General features: G+C 39.3%; 1 protein-coding gene across 18 annotated transcripts in view; it reads right to left on the bottom strand.

Moving 5' to 3' along the window:
• The window catches only part of CSNK1G1 (casein kinase 1 gamma 1), a 197,664-nt gene that overhangs the window by 37,571 nt on the left and 139,049 nt on the right, over window positions 1–21,044 (bottom strand). For all 18 annotated transcript variants that reach the window (XR_014313405.1, XM_082737254.1, XM_082737265.1 and 15 more), the window contains 3 exons: window positions 8,204–8,355; window positions 6,181–6,415; window positions 766–851 (listed from right to left, as the gene is read on the bottom strand). Coding sequence is in view for 17 of the 18 variants with exons in the window: in XM_082737254.1 (XP_082593380.1) it covers window positions 766–851; window positions 6,181–6,415; window positions 8,204–8,355 (473 nt within the window). In the remaining variant the exon portion in view is untranslated. The remainder of the gene's footprint in view (window positions 1–765; window positions 852–6,180; window positions 6,416–8,203; window positions 8,356–21,044) is intronic.

The raw sequence follows: 21,044 nt of genomic DNA, 5'->3' as shown, positions 1-21,044 counted from the left end.
ATTTTCTGTCCACACTAACATGTTGAAATAAATCACAACTCAAAAATATGTCTCACATTTAACTATCTAATGAGACTTAAAATGGGTTATCTGCTCCAACCAGCCAAAGGTACAAAGTAATTACAATGGTTATGATTATTATCAATAATTAACTTGAACACAAATGTACTCTACCAATACCTACCTAAGGAAGGCTATTTAAACTATATGCTTCATAAGGAACGACTATCATCTGCATAGGGATTTACTGAATAAAACACATGAACAGCAACATTAAGCCTGGATTTTTATTTTAACTCAGGTGGGTCCTTAGCTTATAGAGTTTGAACAAGTATTTTCCAGCTCTCCTTAGGGGTACACCCAGCCCTGCTGTCCTTGTTGGTAAAATGTGTAGCAGCTGCTGTCATCAATTTGTTCCAGAAATTCCCCAGCACACTGGGAACACTCTTCCTGCTACATAATGGTAGTGGAGGAGGAAAGTGACACAGAGAAAAGCAGCACTGCCAAGGCTGGGAGGGAACAAGGGAAGAGATTATGGGAAACCCCAAAACAAGGAAGAAGGATTCATAAGGGGAAAAGACAAATGTAGGCAAAACAGAGCTCCCAAAGCCCAGGGGAGCATTTATGATATGTAGACTGATATTGCCAGTCCCTGCTTCTTATCTCTGTTGCCAGCCCATCTTCTTACACACATCGAGTCAGCAACCCCTCCATTAACAACTGAGTATTGAAACAAAGCCCTCCACTGAGCACTTTCAAGGATACCTTGAGTCCTTGCCAGGGTAGGCTGCCTCGAAGGAAATACATGAACATATGGCCGAGGGCTTCCAAATCATCCCGCCGGCTTTGCTCTAAAAGGGAAGACAGATCACACATTATGTTTGCTGTTATTAAAGCAGAAAGGGGTTCAAAACCAAGTAATCCCTTCAGAAGCCCTTCTGTCTCTGGAAAGGCTCTGCTTACTCATTCTTTGTATATCTAAACCAGGAATAGTATTTTAGATCAAAACCAAGAAACACTGTGTACTTCCTTTGCTGTCACGGGCAAGTAAATAGCAAGGGAAAGGAGCAAATCCTAAACTAAAACCAAATCCGAATCACTAACTGGTGGGTAACCACCCTCAGTCACCAGGAAGGTGCTGTCACCTTCCTGAAAGTAAGATAATTAAAATGAAATGTTATTTTCAGTATATGGGCTACAGTTACCCTTTGGGTGACCATCACGGAAAATGAGAAGTAGATTAAGCAGCTGAAACTTTTAAATAGTCCATTCTGGCTAGGCCTGCAAAGACATAAGCTGCAGAATGCCTGGCATACCTGTCAAGTGCTTTTATTTCATCATAAAAATTAACACTTAAAATTTAGTTTGACATAAACAAACATGGATGTATGATCTCTCAGCTCCAATCCATTTGTACCATGTTCCATAGACACCTTAAGAAAACTTTAAAATGTATTACTTAAGGTGCCTATTATGGGCACATAAAACAGGATCCCCACATTCTGGGCACTTAACATATAAAACAAGTTGCTAGGTTTTTCCTTTCCTTTTCATTGGAAAGACTAAGATGGTAAAGAACCAAAGAATGCTTAACAAAAAACTGTTATTTCATCTCAGAAAACATCCTTATGTATTCTTGGGTTGTCAGACTGAATAGAAGTAGTACATGCCTCTACTCCTTATTTGTCAATTATGACTCATCTCAGACATCTAATGTATTTACTTTTCAGAATCAAGTTTAGGGCTTTATCATAAGAAATTAAAGAGAAAAGACTAAGTGGGTATTCTAGGCTCCATTATGCTTTCTTTGTACAGAAAAGAAAATCTAAGAGGCAGGGAAAGCTACTCAGCTCAAAATACAAAAGTACAACATGTTTAAGAGCTGCCTCCAATTATGGGAAATGTGCATGAAAAGAAGTGAATAGAACTCTACAGGGCATATGGGGAAAGAAAAGGCAACTTTCTAAATCATAGTTTGAAAACGTTTTTTGGCAAGGTGGTCGCTAATGGGAAAGGGAGGCACCCTGAAAAGAGAGATATATAACATAAACTTGAATGGATGCACATCAATTGAAATAATCTTTAAAAGAATTAAATAAAACAGCAAGGCCAAGAGAAGCTTTTGTCTACATGCTTGCCTGAGGTTTACAACAAATTTTATATATAACAGAAAACAAAAAGCTGTTAGACGAAAAGAGTTTGTTAACCGAACCTAAAGACACACAACAAAAAAGAAAGTACAAGCAGGGTGAGTTGAGGCCTCCCACAAAGCCCGGCAGATAGAGGAACCACACCCTGCAGTTTCTCATACTGTATCACACCTACTCATTGCCTTTCCATTTTTACATCTGCTTCCTCTATCAAGAGGCCCCTCTGTGATAAAAATTCACTGGACAAATGGTTGCACTTTTGCTAGTTGAACACTAGAGGGCAAAACTCACCACATTTTCAATACTGATCAGACTTCAGGGGAAAAGCCCAACTTCTCTCCACAGCAAAGCCCATTATAAAATGGTTTTGGTTTTTTTAACATCAAAACAAACAAACAGAAAACACACGTAAACCCACTGGCATATCTAATAAAGTGGTTTTCCAAATACTGAGCACCATGAACAGCAGCTGTGGAATATGGAATAATAGGAAGAGCAATGGCACCTGAGTCTGGGTTATCTAGCTCCTGGCCCACTCTTTCCATTAATTTGATCCATGTGAAATTAAGCATGGCTAAGTCACTTACTTTGGGCCCCAGTCCTCATCTGAAAATACACTGGTTGATTTAGATAATCTGAAAAGTCATTTTCCAGTTCTAAAATTATAAAGTCATTAATCTGTGGCAATTTGAGACATTAATAATTAATCTACGATAATTAAAGCCTTTCCAAAAAAAAAAAAAAAGTGAAAACCAGAGTCATGCTTTGTTTCCATACTTTTTTGAAAATTCCACATTCATTGAATCCAGCATTTCCACATGCTCTCATCTTTTTTCATGAAGGATAATTCTCCCTTTCAAAGAAGAAAGGTTTTAAGTGTCCTGGGGCTGTCTTAGGGCCAGAAGGACACAATTCTTCCACACCATAAAAGCCTGCTCTCAACAATTCAGAAAGACATTTGGTTTTACATGGGTGACATCCCTGATTTTAGGTCAAATATTCTTTGCTGGAGGAAAGGGGCTAGGTGACCCAGTGTTCTGACCCTAATTTCAATCATTAAAAGAATACAAGATCAAAATTGGCTACCTTAATCAGCAGGAGGTGGCTAATCTGACACGGTAACGTCAGGTTTAGGAGGATTCTTCCCTTGTTCTCCCTCACAAAATTAATAGGCAATTCTCTCCAAGTCATTTGAAGACACCCTTCTCTTTTTCTGTATTATTAAAAATAAGGATTCAAGATCCTACGGAAACCTTTCTGCTTTGAGACCCCGACCAGAGTTTAAAGAGCATGTGACAGCCATCTATATGTATTCTCTGTAATATGGAGAGGACGAAATACAGTGACAGGTTCAATGTGACCTGGAAAACTCTGGAACTCAGGAAATTCAAGTTTGGAGAAAAACTCAAAAGTTCCAGCAGGAATGGCCACACCAAGAGAAAGAACCCAGTCTAATGGCCATACATGCTTAAAACTTAGTCAAATAACTATCATTTAGAGACTTTGCTACCATGAGGCACTATGCTAAACACTTTATATATGTTATCTCTCAGAATCCTACAGTATAAGGCACTACTATCATACCCATTTCATAGATGAGATAAGTGAGGCCGAAGGAAGAAGGTTACTGGACCAAAATCACATAGCTTTAAGTGCAGGAGCCAGGATTTGCATCCCTTCTTTTTTTTTAATTAAAAAAAAAAAAAAAGATTATTTATTTATTTAACAGAGAGATACACAGCAAGAGAAAGAACTCAAGCAGCAGGAGTGGGAGAGGGAGAAGCAGGCTTCCTTCTGAGCAGGGATCATCGGGCTTGACCCCAGGACCCTGGGATCACGACCCAAGTCGAAAGCAGACGCTTAACTGACTGAGCCCCCCAGGCGCCCCTGTATCCCTTCCTCTTTTTTTTTTTTTAAACTCTCTAATTTTTATTTATTTATTTGACACAGAGAGAGATCACAAGCAGGCAGAGAGAGAGAAAGGGAAGCAGGCTCCCCGACGAGCAGAGAGCCCCATGTGGGGCTCAATCCCAGGACCCTGGGATCATGACCTGAGCCGAAACCAGAGGCTTTAACCCACTGAGGCACCCAGGCGCCCCGTATCCCTTCTTTTTAACCATTACCCTGCGCCTCATACAAACATAACACAGATACCCATCTCTTTTCTCTTCTTGCCTTTCCTGACAAGAATAATAAAATCAGAACACAAATTGCTGTGCCTAGTAAGCAAGCATTGAAACAACTTCTAGAGTCTGTCAGTTAAACCAAATAATCATGACTTTACTATTTACAACAGTCTGTCTCTTAGTAAAAAGGAAGGAAGAGGGAATATTGAACACTATGCAAGAGACCTGTGTTACGTATATTACTCATTCAACCCACAAACACACCCTTGTGAAATATTACTCTCATTTTACAGATAAGTTTCAGGAAGATTAAGTAACTTCTCCAAAATGACACAGATAATAAGTGGCAGGGGACCTTCTGCTCTAATTTTAAAATATTACATTTAGGAGCGCCTGGGTGGCTCAGTCGTTAAGTGTCTGCCTTCAGTTCAGGTCATCATCCCAGGGTTCTGGGATCGAGTCCCACATCAGGCTCCCTGCTCAGTGGGAAACCTGCTTCTCCCTCTCCCTCTCTCCTGGCATGGGTTTCCTCTCTTGCTGTCTCTCTCTGTGTCAAATAAATAAATAAAATATTAAGAAAAAAATTATACTTAGTTAATTGAAGATTTCCATATGGTTACTAAAAAAAATCCTGACAGCATTCATGATTTCAATTAAAGTTGTATCACTTTGTAATATGATTTTTACTGCTAACACCAGAATCCTCATCTGAATACCACAGTTTACTCAACAAGACAACTTTGTAGCCATTTAGTCTTTAAAACACTTCTTAGTGTACAAAAATTCATTAATATTTAAACACCCACTATAATTAGCTATGTCTAGGAGTATGGAATCTGATAATATTGTTTACATGTCTACTCTCAAGAGTAGTGATTTTCAAACATATTTTTCAATCACTTTGGAACCTTTTCTTCAAACAGAATCTTCCATGGAAGCCCATATATAAAATAGATAAAAAGGGAAGCTTTTCTGGAGAAGCTAGTGAGGGGTCTATTTGGCCTTCCCACTGTTCCTTAGACTTCTTTTTAAATACTCTTCCCTGGTTTAGTTCCTCTTTCAAGTAAGGCCTTCTGCCTTCATTAGCGGGTTTAGCAACATTTGTGCCCATTGTCTATCCTGAATACAATGCAAGATTCATACAGGTCCTTTCAGGACTGTCCTATAGGCAGTCATATATAAACACCAAATTAATCATCAGACTTAACTGAAATGTTACCATCTTAACACAAAAGTTCAAGTACCCACACTGCTGAGAAACTAAGTATCTGGAAACAGTATAAAGAATTAAAAATGTTTAAGTTGTCAACAGGATATTTAGGAAAGTCACTAACTTACCACCTTAGTTTTTCAAGTAAAAAATCACTTGCCTTGTGAAGCAATAAGAATCACAACTTGTAACGCACAATGGGGACAAAAGTATTATTGGAATAAAAAGTTATTTTAAGGGGCACCTGGGAGGCTCAATGGGTTGAGCCTGCCTTTGGCTTGGGTCATGATCTCAGGGTCCTGGAATCAAGCCCCACATAGGGCTATCTGCTAAGCAGATAGCCTGCTTTCCCCTCTCTCTGCCTGCCTGCACTCTGTCTATTTGTGATCTCTGTCAAATAAATAAATAAACTCCTTAAAATTAAAAAAAAAAAAAAAAGTTCTTTTAAGGGGGAGCCTGGGTGGCTTAGTCGTTAAGGGTCTGCCTTCAGCTCAGGTCATGATCCCAGAGTCCTGGGATCGAGCCCTGTGTCAGGCTCCCTGCTCAGAGGGGAGCCTGCTTCTTCCTCTCCAGCTCTCTGCTGCTTGTTTTCCTCTCTTGCTCTCTCAATCGCTGTCAAATAAATAAAATCTTAAAAAAAAAAAAAAGTTATTTTAAAGACCTGCCCATTTCATGGAGCAGAAAATAAACACACCTTTGCCAAGATGCGTGTTGATAGACATATATCTTGCAGTTCCAGTTAAACTTTTGTGCTCCCTGTAAGGTATGTGTTTTTTGGTTTCAGGGTCAATGTACTCCTTGGCTAGTCCAAAGTCTATAATGTGTATAACATGCTCTTTCTTATTGCCTTGTCGGCCAATCAGGAAGTTCTCTGGCTTCACATCTCGGTAAATGAGATTCTTTGAGTGCACATACTCCATTCGAGAAAGCTAAAAGAGAAAACACATCAATGAAAACATTCTAAAGAAGTTTATTGGGGAAAAAAAACATCAAAACATTTTCATTTATCAGTCCAACGTTTTAACTTCTGAAATGAAAATAAAACTTATTTCTTTTTCACTTCACTCTTATAAACCAGAAAATATATACAAATATATACATAACAAATATCGGGGCATCTGGGTGGGTCAGCTGGTTGAGTGACTGCCTTTGGCTCAGGTTATGATCCTGGAGTCTCAGGATTGAGTCCCACACCAGGCTCCCTGCTCAGCAGGGAGTCTGCTTCTCCTATTGACCTCTCTCCCTCTCAAATAAATAAATAAAAATCTTAAAAAAAATTGAGATAAATGAAAGTGGGATAGCACTATTCAGCTAAAATAATAATATACAGTTTTACCTCATAATGTTATAATTTATAAATGATAAATGGAATTAGGTGTTTTTAGGCTACTTCAGAAAGCACACATTTGAAGCAGAGGGGGTATAGCTCAGGGGTAGAGCATTTGACTGCAGAAAGCACACATTTGAGAGGCGAGAAGTATCCCCAGCCAGGATATCAGAATAGGTCGGTGCTCTGTGAAGATAGGTGCCACTGCCACATTCACCTCCTGCCCACACCTTCCTATCCTCAATCAGACACGACTCCCCAACCTAATTCTTTCTGTTGCAAAAATATGGGAAGTAAGGTCCAGAGAAGTTAGTACTGAACTGATTTCCTAGAGCTAATCGGCAGCAGAGGTAGAAGTGCAGTTTTTATGTGAAAGTAAATAAAGCCCAAAATAATAATCATAAAATTACTTCAGAGGCACCTGGGTGGCTCAGTTGGTTAAGTAGCCAACTCTTGATTTCCACTTAGGTTATGATCTCAGGGTCCTGGGACCAAGCCCCACATTGTGCTCAGAGGGGAGACTGCTTGAGGAGTATCTCTCTCCCTCTGCCCTTCCGTCCCCTCCATCCCTGTGCATGTGCACTCACTCTCTCTGTCTCTAAAATAAATAATCTTTAAAAAAATAATTTCAAATTGCATTAAGTTTTATTTCTATCTATGACACTTCTCTACTTAACATAGAAAGGGAAGCTCAGGCATTTGAATTTTGGACTCAAAAGTCAAGGTCAAGGTCAAATTTTTTTTTTTAAACATTTCAAAGCTTTTACTGTAAAGTGCCATTAAAAATGCATTTGCATCCTTCCTCTGAGAGGGTGAGAAACTCCTCAAAGTTGAGAACTGCCTTAACTCTTGAACCGGCACTGGTATGCAATTTGGCTGGAATTGAGAGAGCTGTCTCTTCAGCTCTGCCAGTCTCTGAACTAGAGGCCAGGGAACTAAGACAGGTTCTTGGTCACAGCACTCTAGAATCTGATTGTTAGGGCAGTGGGTTACATCACCAATCCTTTCTTGGATGCAAGGTTGAGGGGAGAGGACAGAACCTTACAGCCATATGTTTAGAACCTAAAAATAAAACATCAAGGAAATTACTTGCATTTGTACAATTTCACCTAATCATCCTCTTTCTCCTCAATCTAAATTATAATGCTTCCACTTCAGTTAAGGGCAGGGTATTGCTCCAAGGTGCAAATTCTTAAAATAGAGTGCACAGAAGATGCAGTGTGACTTCTCTGGGTTAACCCTTTTTGCCCGGCCTGCTTCCTAGAATGCCATCAAGCCTCTGAGTGTGCGTTCACTAGGTGTTACTATAGCCAGGAAAGCACTAAAAGGGTCACAAGGGTGTAGCTGGGGGACCTATATATCTTTCCGCAGAATAGTAATGCCAACTTACCAACTGGATGGCTATCATTAACACCGTCTTCAAAGTAAAAGTTCGGTCACAGAGGTCAAACAAATCCTCCAAGCTAGGGCCAAGGAGCTCCAGCACCATGGCATTATATTTCCCACATGGTCCAAAGTAATACACCTGTGGAAGACCTTCACCTGCAAGCAGAGGGGAAAAGGGGTACAGAGTGGGGGACACAAAACCCAAAATGTGAGATAGCTCTATCAGCACTGAGTAGAAATACAGAAAGCACAATTCGCGAGATTTCCATTTTCTTTCATAGTCCCTCCTGGAGAACCTAAACTGAGTAGAGCAGCTTCAAAGGAAACTAATAATGGGCAGGAAAGGCGAGCCACTGCACAATGGCCTCAAATAAGCAGCTATTTTATACCAGAGTGACAAAGGTATTTTCACTGCTGTATAAGACAGAGAATGGTCCCTGATCCATTAACTGGATCAGAGGATAAACTATTCTCCCCCAAGGAGGCCCGAAAGTGCACTGTCATAAAAGGTTCAAAAGACAGCTCACTGCGCTCAAAGCCAGCCCACCTGGCCCTGGTGCATTAGCCGGTTTCATCTGCGCTCCCTATGCTCACTGCCAATGCCATATGGGCTGTCTGCAGCTGCTGCCCCAAGGAGAACTCAGACTGAAGGGTTGAGGTCACAGAGGGTGCAGCCTGACCCTCTTCTCACAGGGAGTCTCTGTACTTTCCTGTTTTCTATCAGCTGGGGCAAAGCCAACACACAGGGTCTGGTTACTGTAAGTAATTTTGAAAGGAAAAGGAAGGGGGAAAAAAAAAAGGCTGAGCTTTCCCCAGATTTGAAATTCATAGCTCTAAGATGCCAAAATTTAGACTTTCTCACCTAAGTGGCAACTTGTGAATGAATTTCCTCTCTAAAGTGTATTGTAAATATGAGGCATTCAGTAAATAAATGTTAAGTGGCACCATGTGAATGGTGGATACGAATGAAGACTACAGAACATTTTAAAAATCTGGTCTCATAGAGCAGAAGCACTTCCATCTTACATGTTTATATATACCATGGTCTGCAGTTGCTTCTGCCTACAAGTTTTTTAGACAACAAAGTTCTCTCCATTTCCCCATTCTCTTTCTATGTACAGGCGTGATACAAGCAGAGGGAATTCTCTCTACCATAATCTGAATGCTTATGTCCTCCCCACCCCCATCCTCAAATTCCTATGTTGAAAACCTAATGCCCAATGTGATGGTTTTAAGGGGGGGGGGGGAGGCTTTGGGAAGTGATTAGATTATGAGGGCAGAAACCTTGTGACTAAGAGTAGTGCCTTATACAAGAGAACCTACAGTGCTCCTTAACGCCTTCCACTGTGTGAGGACACAGCAGAAGGTCAGAAGATGGTCTCTGTCAGAACCTGACCATGATGGCACCCTGATCTTGGACTTCTGGTCAATGGAACTGTGAAAAAGACGTTTCTGACTTTATAAGCCACCCAATCTGTGGCACTTTGTTACAGCAGCCCAAATGGACTTAGACAATACCTACTACTTAATCTCTAGCCCAGTATGCTCATCCTTGTCCCCAGCATAAATCTTGTCTATCTGGAGTGGGTATGCTTCGTTGCTCTGACATCTATTTCATGCCTCTTGCATGTACTGCTGCTACAATGTCTTTTGATCTATCTAGGTACAAAGCAACTCAAGTGTTCTAATATGTTCATCCCTAGCTCATATCATCGAATGTAGTATACTCTGCTCCTGCCAGCTCCATAAATATGCACTCAGTTGTCCTTGTGGTTGTTTTGATTCTCCCTCTCTAAAAGGAAACAAGATTTAATTTGAAGTGTCTTTTTTCCCCGTTGTTCTGAACTCATTTTTCAGTTTTATTTAAAATACACAAAACCTCATAGCTGTTCCCGATAAGTCCTGCTGAAAAATCCAAAGCAGACCACCGCCATAGACAGTCATTGCTTTTATTAATCAGACATATGGCAGACTGTAGTAGTTTGGGGATTTTTCAAATTTACATCCTATATAATAGTTTTTGATGTCACTAAAATTTGATTTTCCCAATATAAATATTATATTCTTCAAAACATTTTGTGGCAGATCTGTTAGTGGCCTGTCCAGTGTCCACAATCTCTTTATTTTTTTTTTAAAGGTTTTATTTATTTATCAGAGAGGGGGGGGAGAGAGCGAGCACAGGCAGACAGAATGGCAGGCAGAGGCAGAGGGAGAAGCTGGCTCCCTGCTGAGCAAGGAGCCTGATGTGGGACTCGATCCCAGAATGCTGGAATCATGACCTGAACCGAAGGCAGCTGCTTAACCAACTGAGCCACCCAGGCGTCCCCACGATCTCCTTCTTACTTAATAACAAAATTTCTAACTATTGCGAAAAGCAATCTGCCCAGTTCTAGCTTTTCAACTTCCCTTGATAACAGGAATGACTAGTGAAACAGAAGCAGATGGTTCTAGAAAAGCTCTTTCATGGTAGCCAACTCAAATTGGAACTAGTCCCCCGCCCTTGACAATGGCTCAAGCTCCAGAAGCCATCTAGAACCACTAGACACCTTGAGGATATCATAATGCCAAGAATGAACGGAACAAAAAGGAAAACATGAGTCCCTGATGGCTGTGAAGTAACCAATGCTGGACTTCCCTTTCTTCTGGACTCTAATTCAAAAGAAAAATCAATCTCTACCTCGACTGAACTGTTATTTAGATTTTCTCTCATAGCCAAATCTAATCCTAATTAATAAAATATTATTCTTTTAGTTGGTTAAACTGCAAATATGGGCACAATAACCTCCTTCTGAAGTACAAGCTAAAAGTCAGGCCTGCTTAGAAATATAATACTGACATAATTTCCTATACTTGCTGCCAATACTTAAGGATCAGTTTAAATGAGACAAATAATCATCTTGTTCTTGACAATCTTTAGTAACACATCTAGGCATCTCTTGTCAGACATTTCCATGTTTACAAAGAAGTCACAAAAGCACTCTGGATGATGTCTATAATTCTACGTATGAGTTCTATCACTCCTAATTCCACCTAGTACCTTCAAAGATGTGAGGAGTTCCTGCTGGCTGCATTATTGCTCCTTGTATTAAATACCGAGACCTAACAATACTTTGGCAGGCTTCAGATACTCAGGACAACTCCTAGATTACTGAGTAGCTTGAAGCTTTTCTCAAAGATGGACTAAGTCCAAGATGCTACTGTAGAAAAGGCTCAAGTCAGTCTTTGATCTATTCTGCTACCAACCCTGAAAATTCCTTCATGTCTGTTTTGTCGTCTATAAAGAAGGAAACATTTAGACTGGTTTCCTTTTAAAACCAAAATTATGACAATAGCTAGGAATTCCTTCTAGCTACCTTCTAGGTTCCTCTTTCTAAAGCCATAGAACCCCACATCCGGCTCCCTGCTCATCAGGGAGTCTGCTTCTTCCTCTCCCTCTGCCCATCCCCCTGCTTGTGTATATGCACGTTCTCAGTGTCAAATAAATAAATAAAATCTTAAAAAAAAAAAACCCATGAAAGACTTGTCTGTTTAGCTTCTTAGGTATTACAGAATATGTGCCAAATATGAAAGTCTCTTTGGGAGATGTAGCCATAATTTATTAGAACTATCTGTACAGAAAGATACCCACGCAAGTTCCATTCTGTGCCTAGTGTTTCACATGACTGCCCATAAAGTGGCCAATGTTGGTGCTGAAAAACATAGATATAAGCCCACTAAGAAAATCTCTCTCTCTTTTTAAAGTCTATCTCTTTGATCAGAGATTAGCACACAGTAACGACTTAACCTGGGCTGAATTTCAATGAGAAATACTGTATATTCTATTTCACTGTTCTTCAACAGAGCCATGTTGAATTCATAGCTTAAGAAATTTTTAATCCATAAACATGATGCTGTGAACTCTTTAAGAAGACAAGGGATGAGGTAAGAGCCTTTAATGCAATAAGGTACTTCCTAGAAGTAAGTGTGAGGTAATGGGAACAAAGTGGGAGAGGTGGGCAAGGCAGATATGCACTGAATTCTTTGATCCATGGTATTTCAGAAGCTAAGTAGTTTCACAGTCTCTCATCTGCTCTGGAAATCAAGCATTAATTAAGATCTCCCTCTTAAACTGGTCAACTGCATAAAAGCCTGAAAATTAAAGAAGTAAATTCTGAGTTTTCGTCTCCTGAAAAATTTCTAATGGATTTCATCATATGCTATTTAGCCACAGGTTAAATCTCTTATAAACCAAAACTGCAAGGCTATATGTACCCTGTACATATTATCTTGTACATTTTTGCAGGGTAGTTTTTTTTTTTTTTTTTTTTTTTGGTCAGAGAGAGGGAGAGAGAGCGAGCACAGGCAGACAGAATGGCAGGCAGAGGCAGAGGGAGAAGCAGGCTCCCTGCGGAGCAAGGAGCCCGATGTGGGACTCGATCCCAGGATGCTGGGATCATGCCCTGAGCCGAAGGCAGCTGCTTAACCAACTGAGCCACCCAGGCGTCCCTTGCAGGGTAGTTTAAGACAGCTTTCCCATCCATCAATAACACATTCTTATAAATCCTGCTGGACAGGGGCACCTGAGTGGTTCAGTGGGTTGAGCCTCTGCCTTCCGCTCAGGTCATGATCTCAAGGTCCTGGGATCAAGCCCCACATCAGGCTCTCTGCTCAGCAGAGAGCCTGCTTCCCCCTCTCTCTCTGCCTGCTGCTCTACCTGCTTGTGATCTCTCTCTTGTCAAATAAGTAAATAAAATCTTAAAAAAAAAAAATCCTGCTGGACACGCAGCTCACACACATATCAAGTTGCACAGAACAGGAAGTGAGGTTTACCACATGACAGCTAATTTTCAGTCTGTCATAAATTTAACTTGGGTTAAACACACTAAATCAAAGATAATGGCTTCTTTATCATCCAAGCTGTTAGCTAAAAAGATTCCATAATGCATTATGAACAGTATAACTACTCTAAGTAGAGATATTTTTAAAAAGCACATCAGGCTTAGAACTGAAATAGAACCACCTCAAAGCTTTTGGCAATTTGATCACATTATTGCCTAATAATTAGCCTTTCATTCTTTTTGAAAAACTAAATTATCTAGCTGTGAAGCAAGTTCAAGTAAGTCCCATACCTACATTAATATCTGGATATAAAAAACACATATATTAATATTTCTGTAGAAAATAAGTATATGTTGGTAATGACTGTCATCTAAAGTCAGGACCAGAGAAAACCTTTAAGGACATAATAACCTTGGCAATTCCTTTTTCTTTTTGTTTATACAGCTGGATTTTTTAATTTTTACAGAAAACAGGACAGTTTTTCTCCAACACTTAATTGTCCCACAGTAGTACCTTCTAGTACAACTACTAAATGTTCTTTAGTATTTGTGAGAGATTACGGAATTACTGTTTACATGTGAAATTATCATCAGGATTGATCATCAGGATATTAAGGATATTAAGCAAGTCCACTTAACAAGAAAGCAGAAAGAATAGGGAAATAAACAGGATTATATTCCATAGGAAGAAGTAAAGGGGGAAAATAAAAGCATAGCCTTTTTTTTTTAAGATTTTATTTATTTATTTGATAGAGAGATATCGGTAGGCAGAGAGATAGGCAGAGAGAGATGGAGAAGCAGGCTCCCTGCTTGCGGAGCAGAGAGCCCGATACGAGGCTTGATCCCAGGACCCTGAGATCATGACCTGAGCCAAAGGCAGAGGCTTAACCCACTGAGCCACCCAGGCACCCCAAAAGCATAGCCTTTAAAACTCAAAAAATAACTCTAAGAAAACAATGCATCACAAAGATGAAACAATACATGTGTTTCCCTTTTCTCATTTCTCTGACTCTGAAAAATGCCTGCTTACAGAATGAACAAGTTCACATATGAATCTACTCAAAATGCCAGCTTAACAACAACAACAACAAAACAAAACAAAACAGCTAGACCCAGAATTAAGCAACAGGATTACTTTGTCTTGTAATGAAAAATGTTTTATAATCATCTTGTTCACAGGCCGCTTGGGAATTTGAGTATTGCTAGACATATGCTGCTAACATGAGCTCAAATCTGTATGGTGGGAGAAGAGAAGGTGAGGAAAGGCAAGAGAAGACAAATAAGCTCATATTTCTGAGCCACAAAAATTGAGCTTTTACGGTTTCTCTATTTTACACATACACACACACACACACACACACACACACACACACACACACACAAACACACACACCCCTACCAAGGCCTTAAGCCTCAAAGCATGGTCAAAGTTTTATTTATCCAAAGGAGCCAGGAAAGAAAGCCAAAGGGAGGAGAAGAGATTTCTTCTGTAATAGATAGCATCTAAGATAAAAACCATTTAAAAGTGTGCTGTATATTGGGGTTGGGTGGGGGTGGGGGATCTTCTGTCTTTCCAAAAAGACTAATTCAGTTCAGAACTGGTAAAAACTTACAGGATAAAAACCCAGTCTCTGGAAAATTTCTACTTTCTTTAGTATTGCATTCACAGTTTCTGTGATTAAGTTATAGATGCAGAACATCTATTGAGTTTCAAAAGCTAAAAAGAGAAATCAAATTCTTAATACACACCTGAGCAATAATAACTACAAAATTAAGAACGTTCTAGCAAGCACTTAAAAGGAATGAAAGAAAAAAAATGAGGTCACTCAAGAACAGTGAACTCCTTCTAGACAATCCTGCCCCACTCCCCTTACACATTTTGTCCATGTGTCTGTCTTCCTTACTAACAGAAGACTGTCTGAATGCAGTGACTACTACCATGTGTTAATTATGTTTGCATGTCAGAGCCTAGCATTGGCCCAAACATATGGCAGATGAGGGCAGGATAAATATTAAGTAAATAAATAAAAACAATCAATGAAATGCCATGTGAGTTTTCTATTTGGAATGCATAATACCTATACCTCAAAATGCTAAAATGTATATATACAGAACAAAACAACTTCATCAGATTTTAAACATGCGGAACATGCTAACACAGTTGATACTTCTGAGTAGTTCTTGTTTGTTTTTCATAGAATGACATTTTTTAAAAGAATGCTTTGTTGGGCAAGCTACCACTATGAAGATTCCAGTAATGCAGAGTTGTAGTATCTCCATATTGGCTCTCTTTTCTGTATATTTTTCCATGATGGTTGTACATGTATCTGCAGTTTTACAGTTTTACCTTGCTGTTCCCACATATGGGACCCTATGTAAAACTATTCATTTTAGTTAACAGCACCAAAAGCTACACATAAACAATGGTCCATGTCTTCCCCGCTCTCAAAAAAGCACCTGCCCATCCAAACAGGTTAAATGACCAATATAATGAGTCATCTGAGTTGTCTAATGTGCAAAGGCAGTCTGATGACATGTTCCTATCCCTTATTTTCCCACTCTATTCATTTATAGACAAGTTCTTTACTTTGATCCAGGCTAACTTGGAATTACATGGTCTTTTCTTTACTTAACTAGCCCTCTTCCATTTCACTTGAACCTCACAGTCATTCTGTGAAGAAAACAGGAAAATACTAATAAATTCCACTTTGCATATGGGATGGAGACCCTAAGAGATGTTGTGTGACCTTTCCTAGGTAAAAGAGTGCCCAAGTAACACAAACAGATCTCTTGACTCCAGATTAGCCGCTCTCCAGATTTATGTGGCTGTTGAAGTTACTTTCTATTGTCTTCTACCTCTTCCAAACCAATGCCCTTTTGATTAACATTTAGCCTCTGTAGCAACTCTCTGTCACTATTCTAGGATATAAATCCCCTGCTGTACTACATAAGCAGCTTAATCTGTCCTATCCATTCCCTGGGTTCCCATTACTTTTATATCGGCTCCATAAATACCACCCTTTCAGGTTTCCTATCATATATCTATCTCTCTATAGTTCTAGAGCTTTGTCAATTCCAGCCCCTGCTCCAGAACAGGGGTCACTTGGGCATTATTTTTTAAATTATAAAAGTTATGTGTTTCTGTAATATATATTACATATGTGTGTAATATATATTACACACATATACATATGCGTGTAATATATATTACACACATATGCAATATATAAAATTATAATATAATCATATGTAATATATATTAAATATATTATGTAAATATTATATATTAAATATATTATATAATATATTAAATATATAACACATGTGTGTAATATATATTACAGAAACGCATAACTTTTATATATACATAATAGGTATATTATGTATGTACATGTATATATTATGTATATATACACACACATGCACACATTCAATCAAATATAACAGCAAACCAAAAGCAGTACAGAAATATATGAAGAAAAAATGTTCACATCCATAACAGATTAGACAAATTCACATAACTAAGAATACTTTTCTGCAACTTCATTTTTAATTATATAGAAGACATATTTTCTTGTCATCTCATGGGTATATCTCATTCATTTTAACAGATACATAGTATCCCATCCATATTTAAATTTTTCTTAGTACTGATGAACATTTAGGTTGTTATCTGTATTATCTGTTGTTAGAAATAGAGTGAACAGATCCTGCTTTTGCCTGGCCTGCACCCTTTCTTCCTTCCTGTGATAACAACACTTAACTCTTCCAGTGTGGAAGCACCATTTCCTAGATACGACTTCATGTGGTTAAAGCGGGGTCAACTCATTTCCCACTGCCTCCCCAAGGATATGACTCAAGCCAGGTAAATCAGAGTAATCCATCTCCCTGCCCTGGGGAACTGGGTCAAGGATGGGTGCTTGACTCATGTTTGTACCGCGAGAGTCAACTCGAGGACACTGTGGACCTACAGAGAAGGAGGAACAATTCCTTCCCACCCCACCCCCACTGCTAAACTGGAAGGGGCTTAGCCTGGAGCTTCTAGACACTACCACATGAAAATAGGCATATATATATATAGACTACCTACCCGGGAATGAAACACAGAGAAAGCAGAGCTGAGAGAAACAGAGACAGACAAATATGTCACATAACCTGAGGATCAAGGACAGTGTTGGTCCTGGATCCAGACTGCCTGAGGTATGAATATTGCTGGACTTACCAGTTCTGTGAGCCAAAAAATTCATCTCCTCTCCTTGCTACCCTCACTCCCCAAGTAAGCTAGAACTCTATCATCTGAAAATTAAAGAATCTAGACAAATATGCATGTAAGATGGCAAAAATCCTTGTGCCCACATTTTTGGGCATGAGTGCAAATATATATCTTGGGGGTAAATTCCTTTAAGAGAAAATGTGAGTCAAAAAGCATGAGTATTTAACATTTCACTTTATATCACCAAATTGCCAAGAGGTCTAAATCCTGTGGGTTCCTGGTGTGTCTCCAGTCCTGGGCCTACTTTAAACACAAGTCATATTACTTAAGTATGGAGGCCCATGGACTATTTAAAACTGCTTTCAGAACATGCCTTGATCTATTATTCCCAAAGTTCCAGCTCCAGGTTACCTCCTCTCTTATTCTTAGCCACAGCATATCTGAAGGCATCTCTAGTTTTTTATCCAAGTTACCACTGACATTTCAAAGTCAAGACACCCCATTATTTGTTCAATGCTACCATGGAAAATTTCCCTCAAAGCATACCTCTATTATAAAAGTCTACTGGCCCTAAACTTATGCAGGTTCTCCCATTTAATCCTAGCAAGTACACAGAGGTATTACTATTCTCATTTTATAGGTAAGATAACTGATCTGAAGTGACTTGCTCAGATCATATAATGAGTGGTACAACCAAGACCCCAACTTCTGCCTCCAAGTCTTACGCTCTCTCACTATATCACAGGTACCCATGTGCTCTAAGTTCACAGACATCTAGACTGGCAGTAAGTTCTACTGGGATGCATTGCCTTGATAGGAGATTAAATGATCTTATAAAGATTCAGTAAAACATGGCTTGTATATAATTCTAATGGACAATCATAAGATATTGATGATGTTGATACATTATGAACTCAAGTAATAAAGAAAGTAATACTTCCCTTATGAAAGCACAGGTAAGATTACATCAAGAGTGCAAAAGTGGTATTTTCCTAATACAACTATGAAGGAGTCAATCTTTAAATGAAGTCTATTAATAAATTGAACACATCATTTAGGAATTCAGAAGGCAACTTGGCAAGCACTTAGAATAACACACAAAGTATAAAAAATAGATAAGCATTTGTTTTCATTAACTTTGGGCCCATTTAACAAATTGTTCCCAGCAGTTCTCTGATTAAAAAAACAAAACAAAACCTACTAAGGCACACAGTCTAATCATAGTACAGAAGCAGAGTGCCCCCTATTACTGAGCTCTGTTAATATTGTAACACCCTTCCTTAAGCATCCAAATAGCCCTGGGAGAGTAAAGGACCAAGTGTTACCCTCATTTTCTGAATGGAAACACAGAGGTTAAGTGGCTTGCCACAGAACAACCAGTCAATGGAACAGATACCACAGCCTGCCATTCTTTTCTCATTTGAGCCTTTACCCATATATCTCTCTAGTCAGAACACATGTGACCTGATGGAACATTCAAGATGGCCTTATAATTCTGGTCACTGAGGAAGCATGAAGACTTGCAAGGAAGCAAAGTGAACTCATTTATTTTACTGATTTTCAACAAATCTGAGGAATAAGTACTACAGTGTTCCTGTGTCCAGTTTCAAATTCAATTACGTTCAAAGAGTCTGGTGGTCAGTTTGTCCATTCATCAAACATCACAAGTGAGAACAGAGTGCTATGGGTACAGTGAACAAGGGGATGGAAAAGGCTTCACAGAGCAGGGGCCAAAGGCCAATTCTTTTTTTTTTTTTTTTTTTTTAAAGATTTTATTTATTTATTTGACAGAGAGAAATCACAAGCAGTCGGAGAGGCAGGCAGAGAGAGAGGGAAGCAGGCTCCCTGCTGAGCAGAGAGCCCGACGCGGGACTCGATCCCAGGACCCCGAGATCATGACCCGAGCCGAAGGCAGCGGCTTAACCCACTGAGCCACCCAGGTGCCCCAAAGGCCAATTCTTGAAGGGTGGTTTAGGGTTGATTAGGCCAGAGTAGAAAGAATGAATCCTGCTGGCTGAGGGAGCAACAATTATAGAGGTAGCTAAAAGCAGAGACACCAAGCTCTCTGAAATGAGGAAAACTAGAGTATTTGCTCTCTCTCCTAGAGTTTATTCTAATTCTGAACCACCAGCTGGTTTAACAAATGTCTCTAAAAATTATGGCAGAGGTTATTAATAAATTTGAAAAGGCAGAGATATTGGAGTAAATGAAAAAAATCAAAGGAATAAAAGTCTTAAAAAAAAAAAAAAAGGCACCTGGGTGGCTCAGTCAGTTCGTCTGTCTTCAGCTCAGGTCATGATTCCAGAGTCCTAGGATCCAGTCCTGCATTCTCAGTGGGGAGTCTGTTTCTCCCTCTGAAGTTCCCCCCCCCCAAAAATGCTTTCTCTGTCACGCTCTTTCTCAAATAAATAATCTTAAAAAAAATTTTTTTTTCAAATCACAGGAATAAAGAAGAAAAATAAGGATTTTATCTGAGTATTATATACCCATACTGCCTTAGTATATTTTTAAAAATAGTTTCACTGGAAGTATTTAAAGAACACACTAGGAACACACCATTACATTATAGTAGCACAAACAGAAATATAATGCAAGCCAAGAATAAGAACCATAAATTTATTTTTAAATTTTCTAGAAGCCATACTTTAAAATTAAAGGAAATAGGTAGAATTAAGTTTAATAATATATTTTATTTAATATACATCCAAAACATCAACTCTCCAGCACATAATGAATTTAAAAATTACGAAAATATTTTACATCTTTTGGGAGGGGGAGGAGGGCTAAATCTTGGAAATTCAATTTATTTTTTACATTTCCAACATATTCGGATTAGCTATAGTACTGATTCAGATGCTTCACAGGCACATGTGTCTAGTGGCTCAGCTCTGTAAGGAGTTTTGAAAGATATAAATGAGACTTATGTACAGAAATGGGGCAGAAAAGAGGTTCTATACTCAGCAATCTGCATGACCCTGACCAAGGAGCCTTCACTTCTCTAGCCCATAATTCGCTCCTTCCTCTCAACTCTCTAGAACTGCTGTTTCTGCTCACTGGGTTGTCTCCCTTTTAGGAGATAGTTGTTTTTTGTTTTTTGTTTTTCTTTAAAGACTTTATTTATTCATTTGATAGAGAGAGATCACAAGTAGGCAGAGAGGCAGGCAGAGAGCCCGATGCGGGACTCGATCCCAGGATCACGACCTGAGGACCTGAGCGGAAGGCAGCGGCTTAATCCACTGAGCCACCCAGGCGCCCCTCCCTTTTAGGAGATAGTTAAGGGCAGGGCCTACTCTTGTTCACCACTGTATCCCCAGGGCTTAACTTCCAACAGTACTTGACCCAAGTGGGATGCTCAATGAATACATCTTTAATAAACACATGAACAGACATGGAGCTGCCTCAAGGCCTTAGCTTATTTTGCACTTGGAAGGCTTTCCTTACTCTGGAAGGCTTCCCTTATTCTTCTATTAGAACATGTCCAAGTAAATCATACCTTTTTTTTTTTTAAAGTTCAGCCCCTGGCTATCATCCTCTCTATAAAGCTTTCCCTATCTTCCATAATTAGTAGCCATTTCTCCCTTCAGAATTTCCATCTTATCTTATATGTACCTTAAAAAAAAACACTAACATTCCACTCTTTGTTTGCATTATAGTTCTTCACACACCTTAGGGAGCTCCCTGAGAGTGTAGCATAATATCTCATAAAAAAAGTACCAGAAGCTCAGCAAACATTAGATTTTCTTTTCCTCTAGTCTCCTGAAGGGCAGAGACCATGTGCTTCATAACCCTGTGGCCCTCAATTATTCAGCACAGAG

Source organism: Mustela nivalis (assembly GCF_964662115.1).
Source record: "Mustela nivalis genome assembly, chromosome: 6".
In the NCBI taxonomy this organism is placed as follows: domain Eukaryota; kingdom Metazoa; phylum Chordata; class Mammalia; order Carnivora; family Mustelidae; genus Mustela; species Mustela nivalis.
Note: the sequence above shows the minus strand (reverse complement) of the source record. Positions and strands in the feature narration are given on the sequence as shown.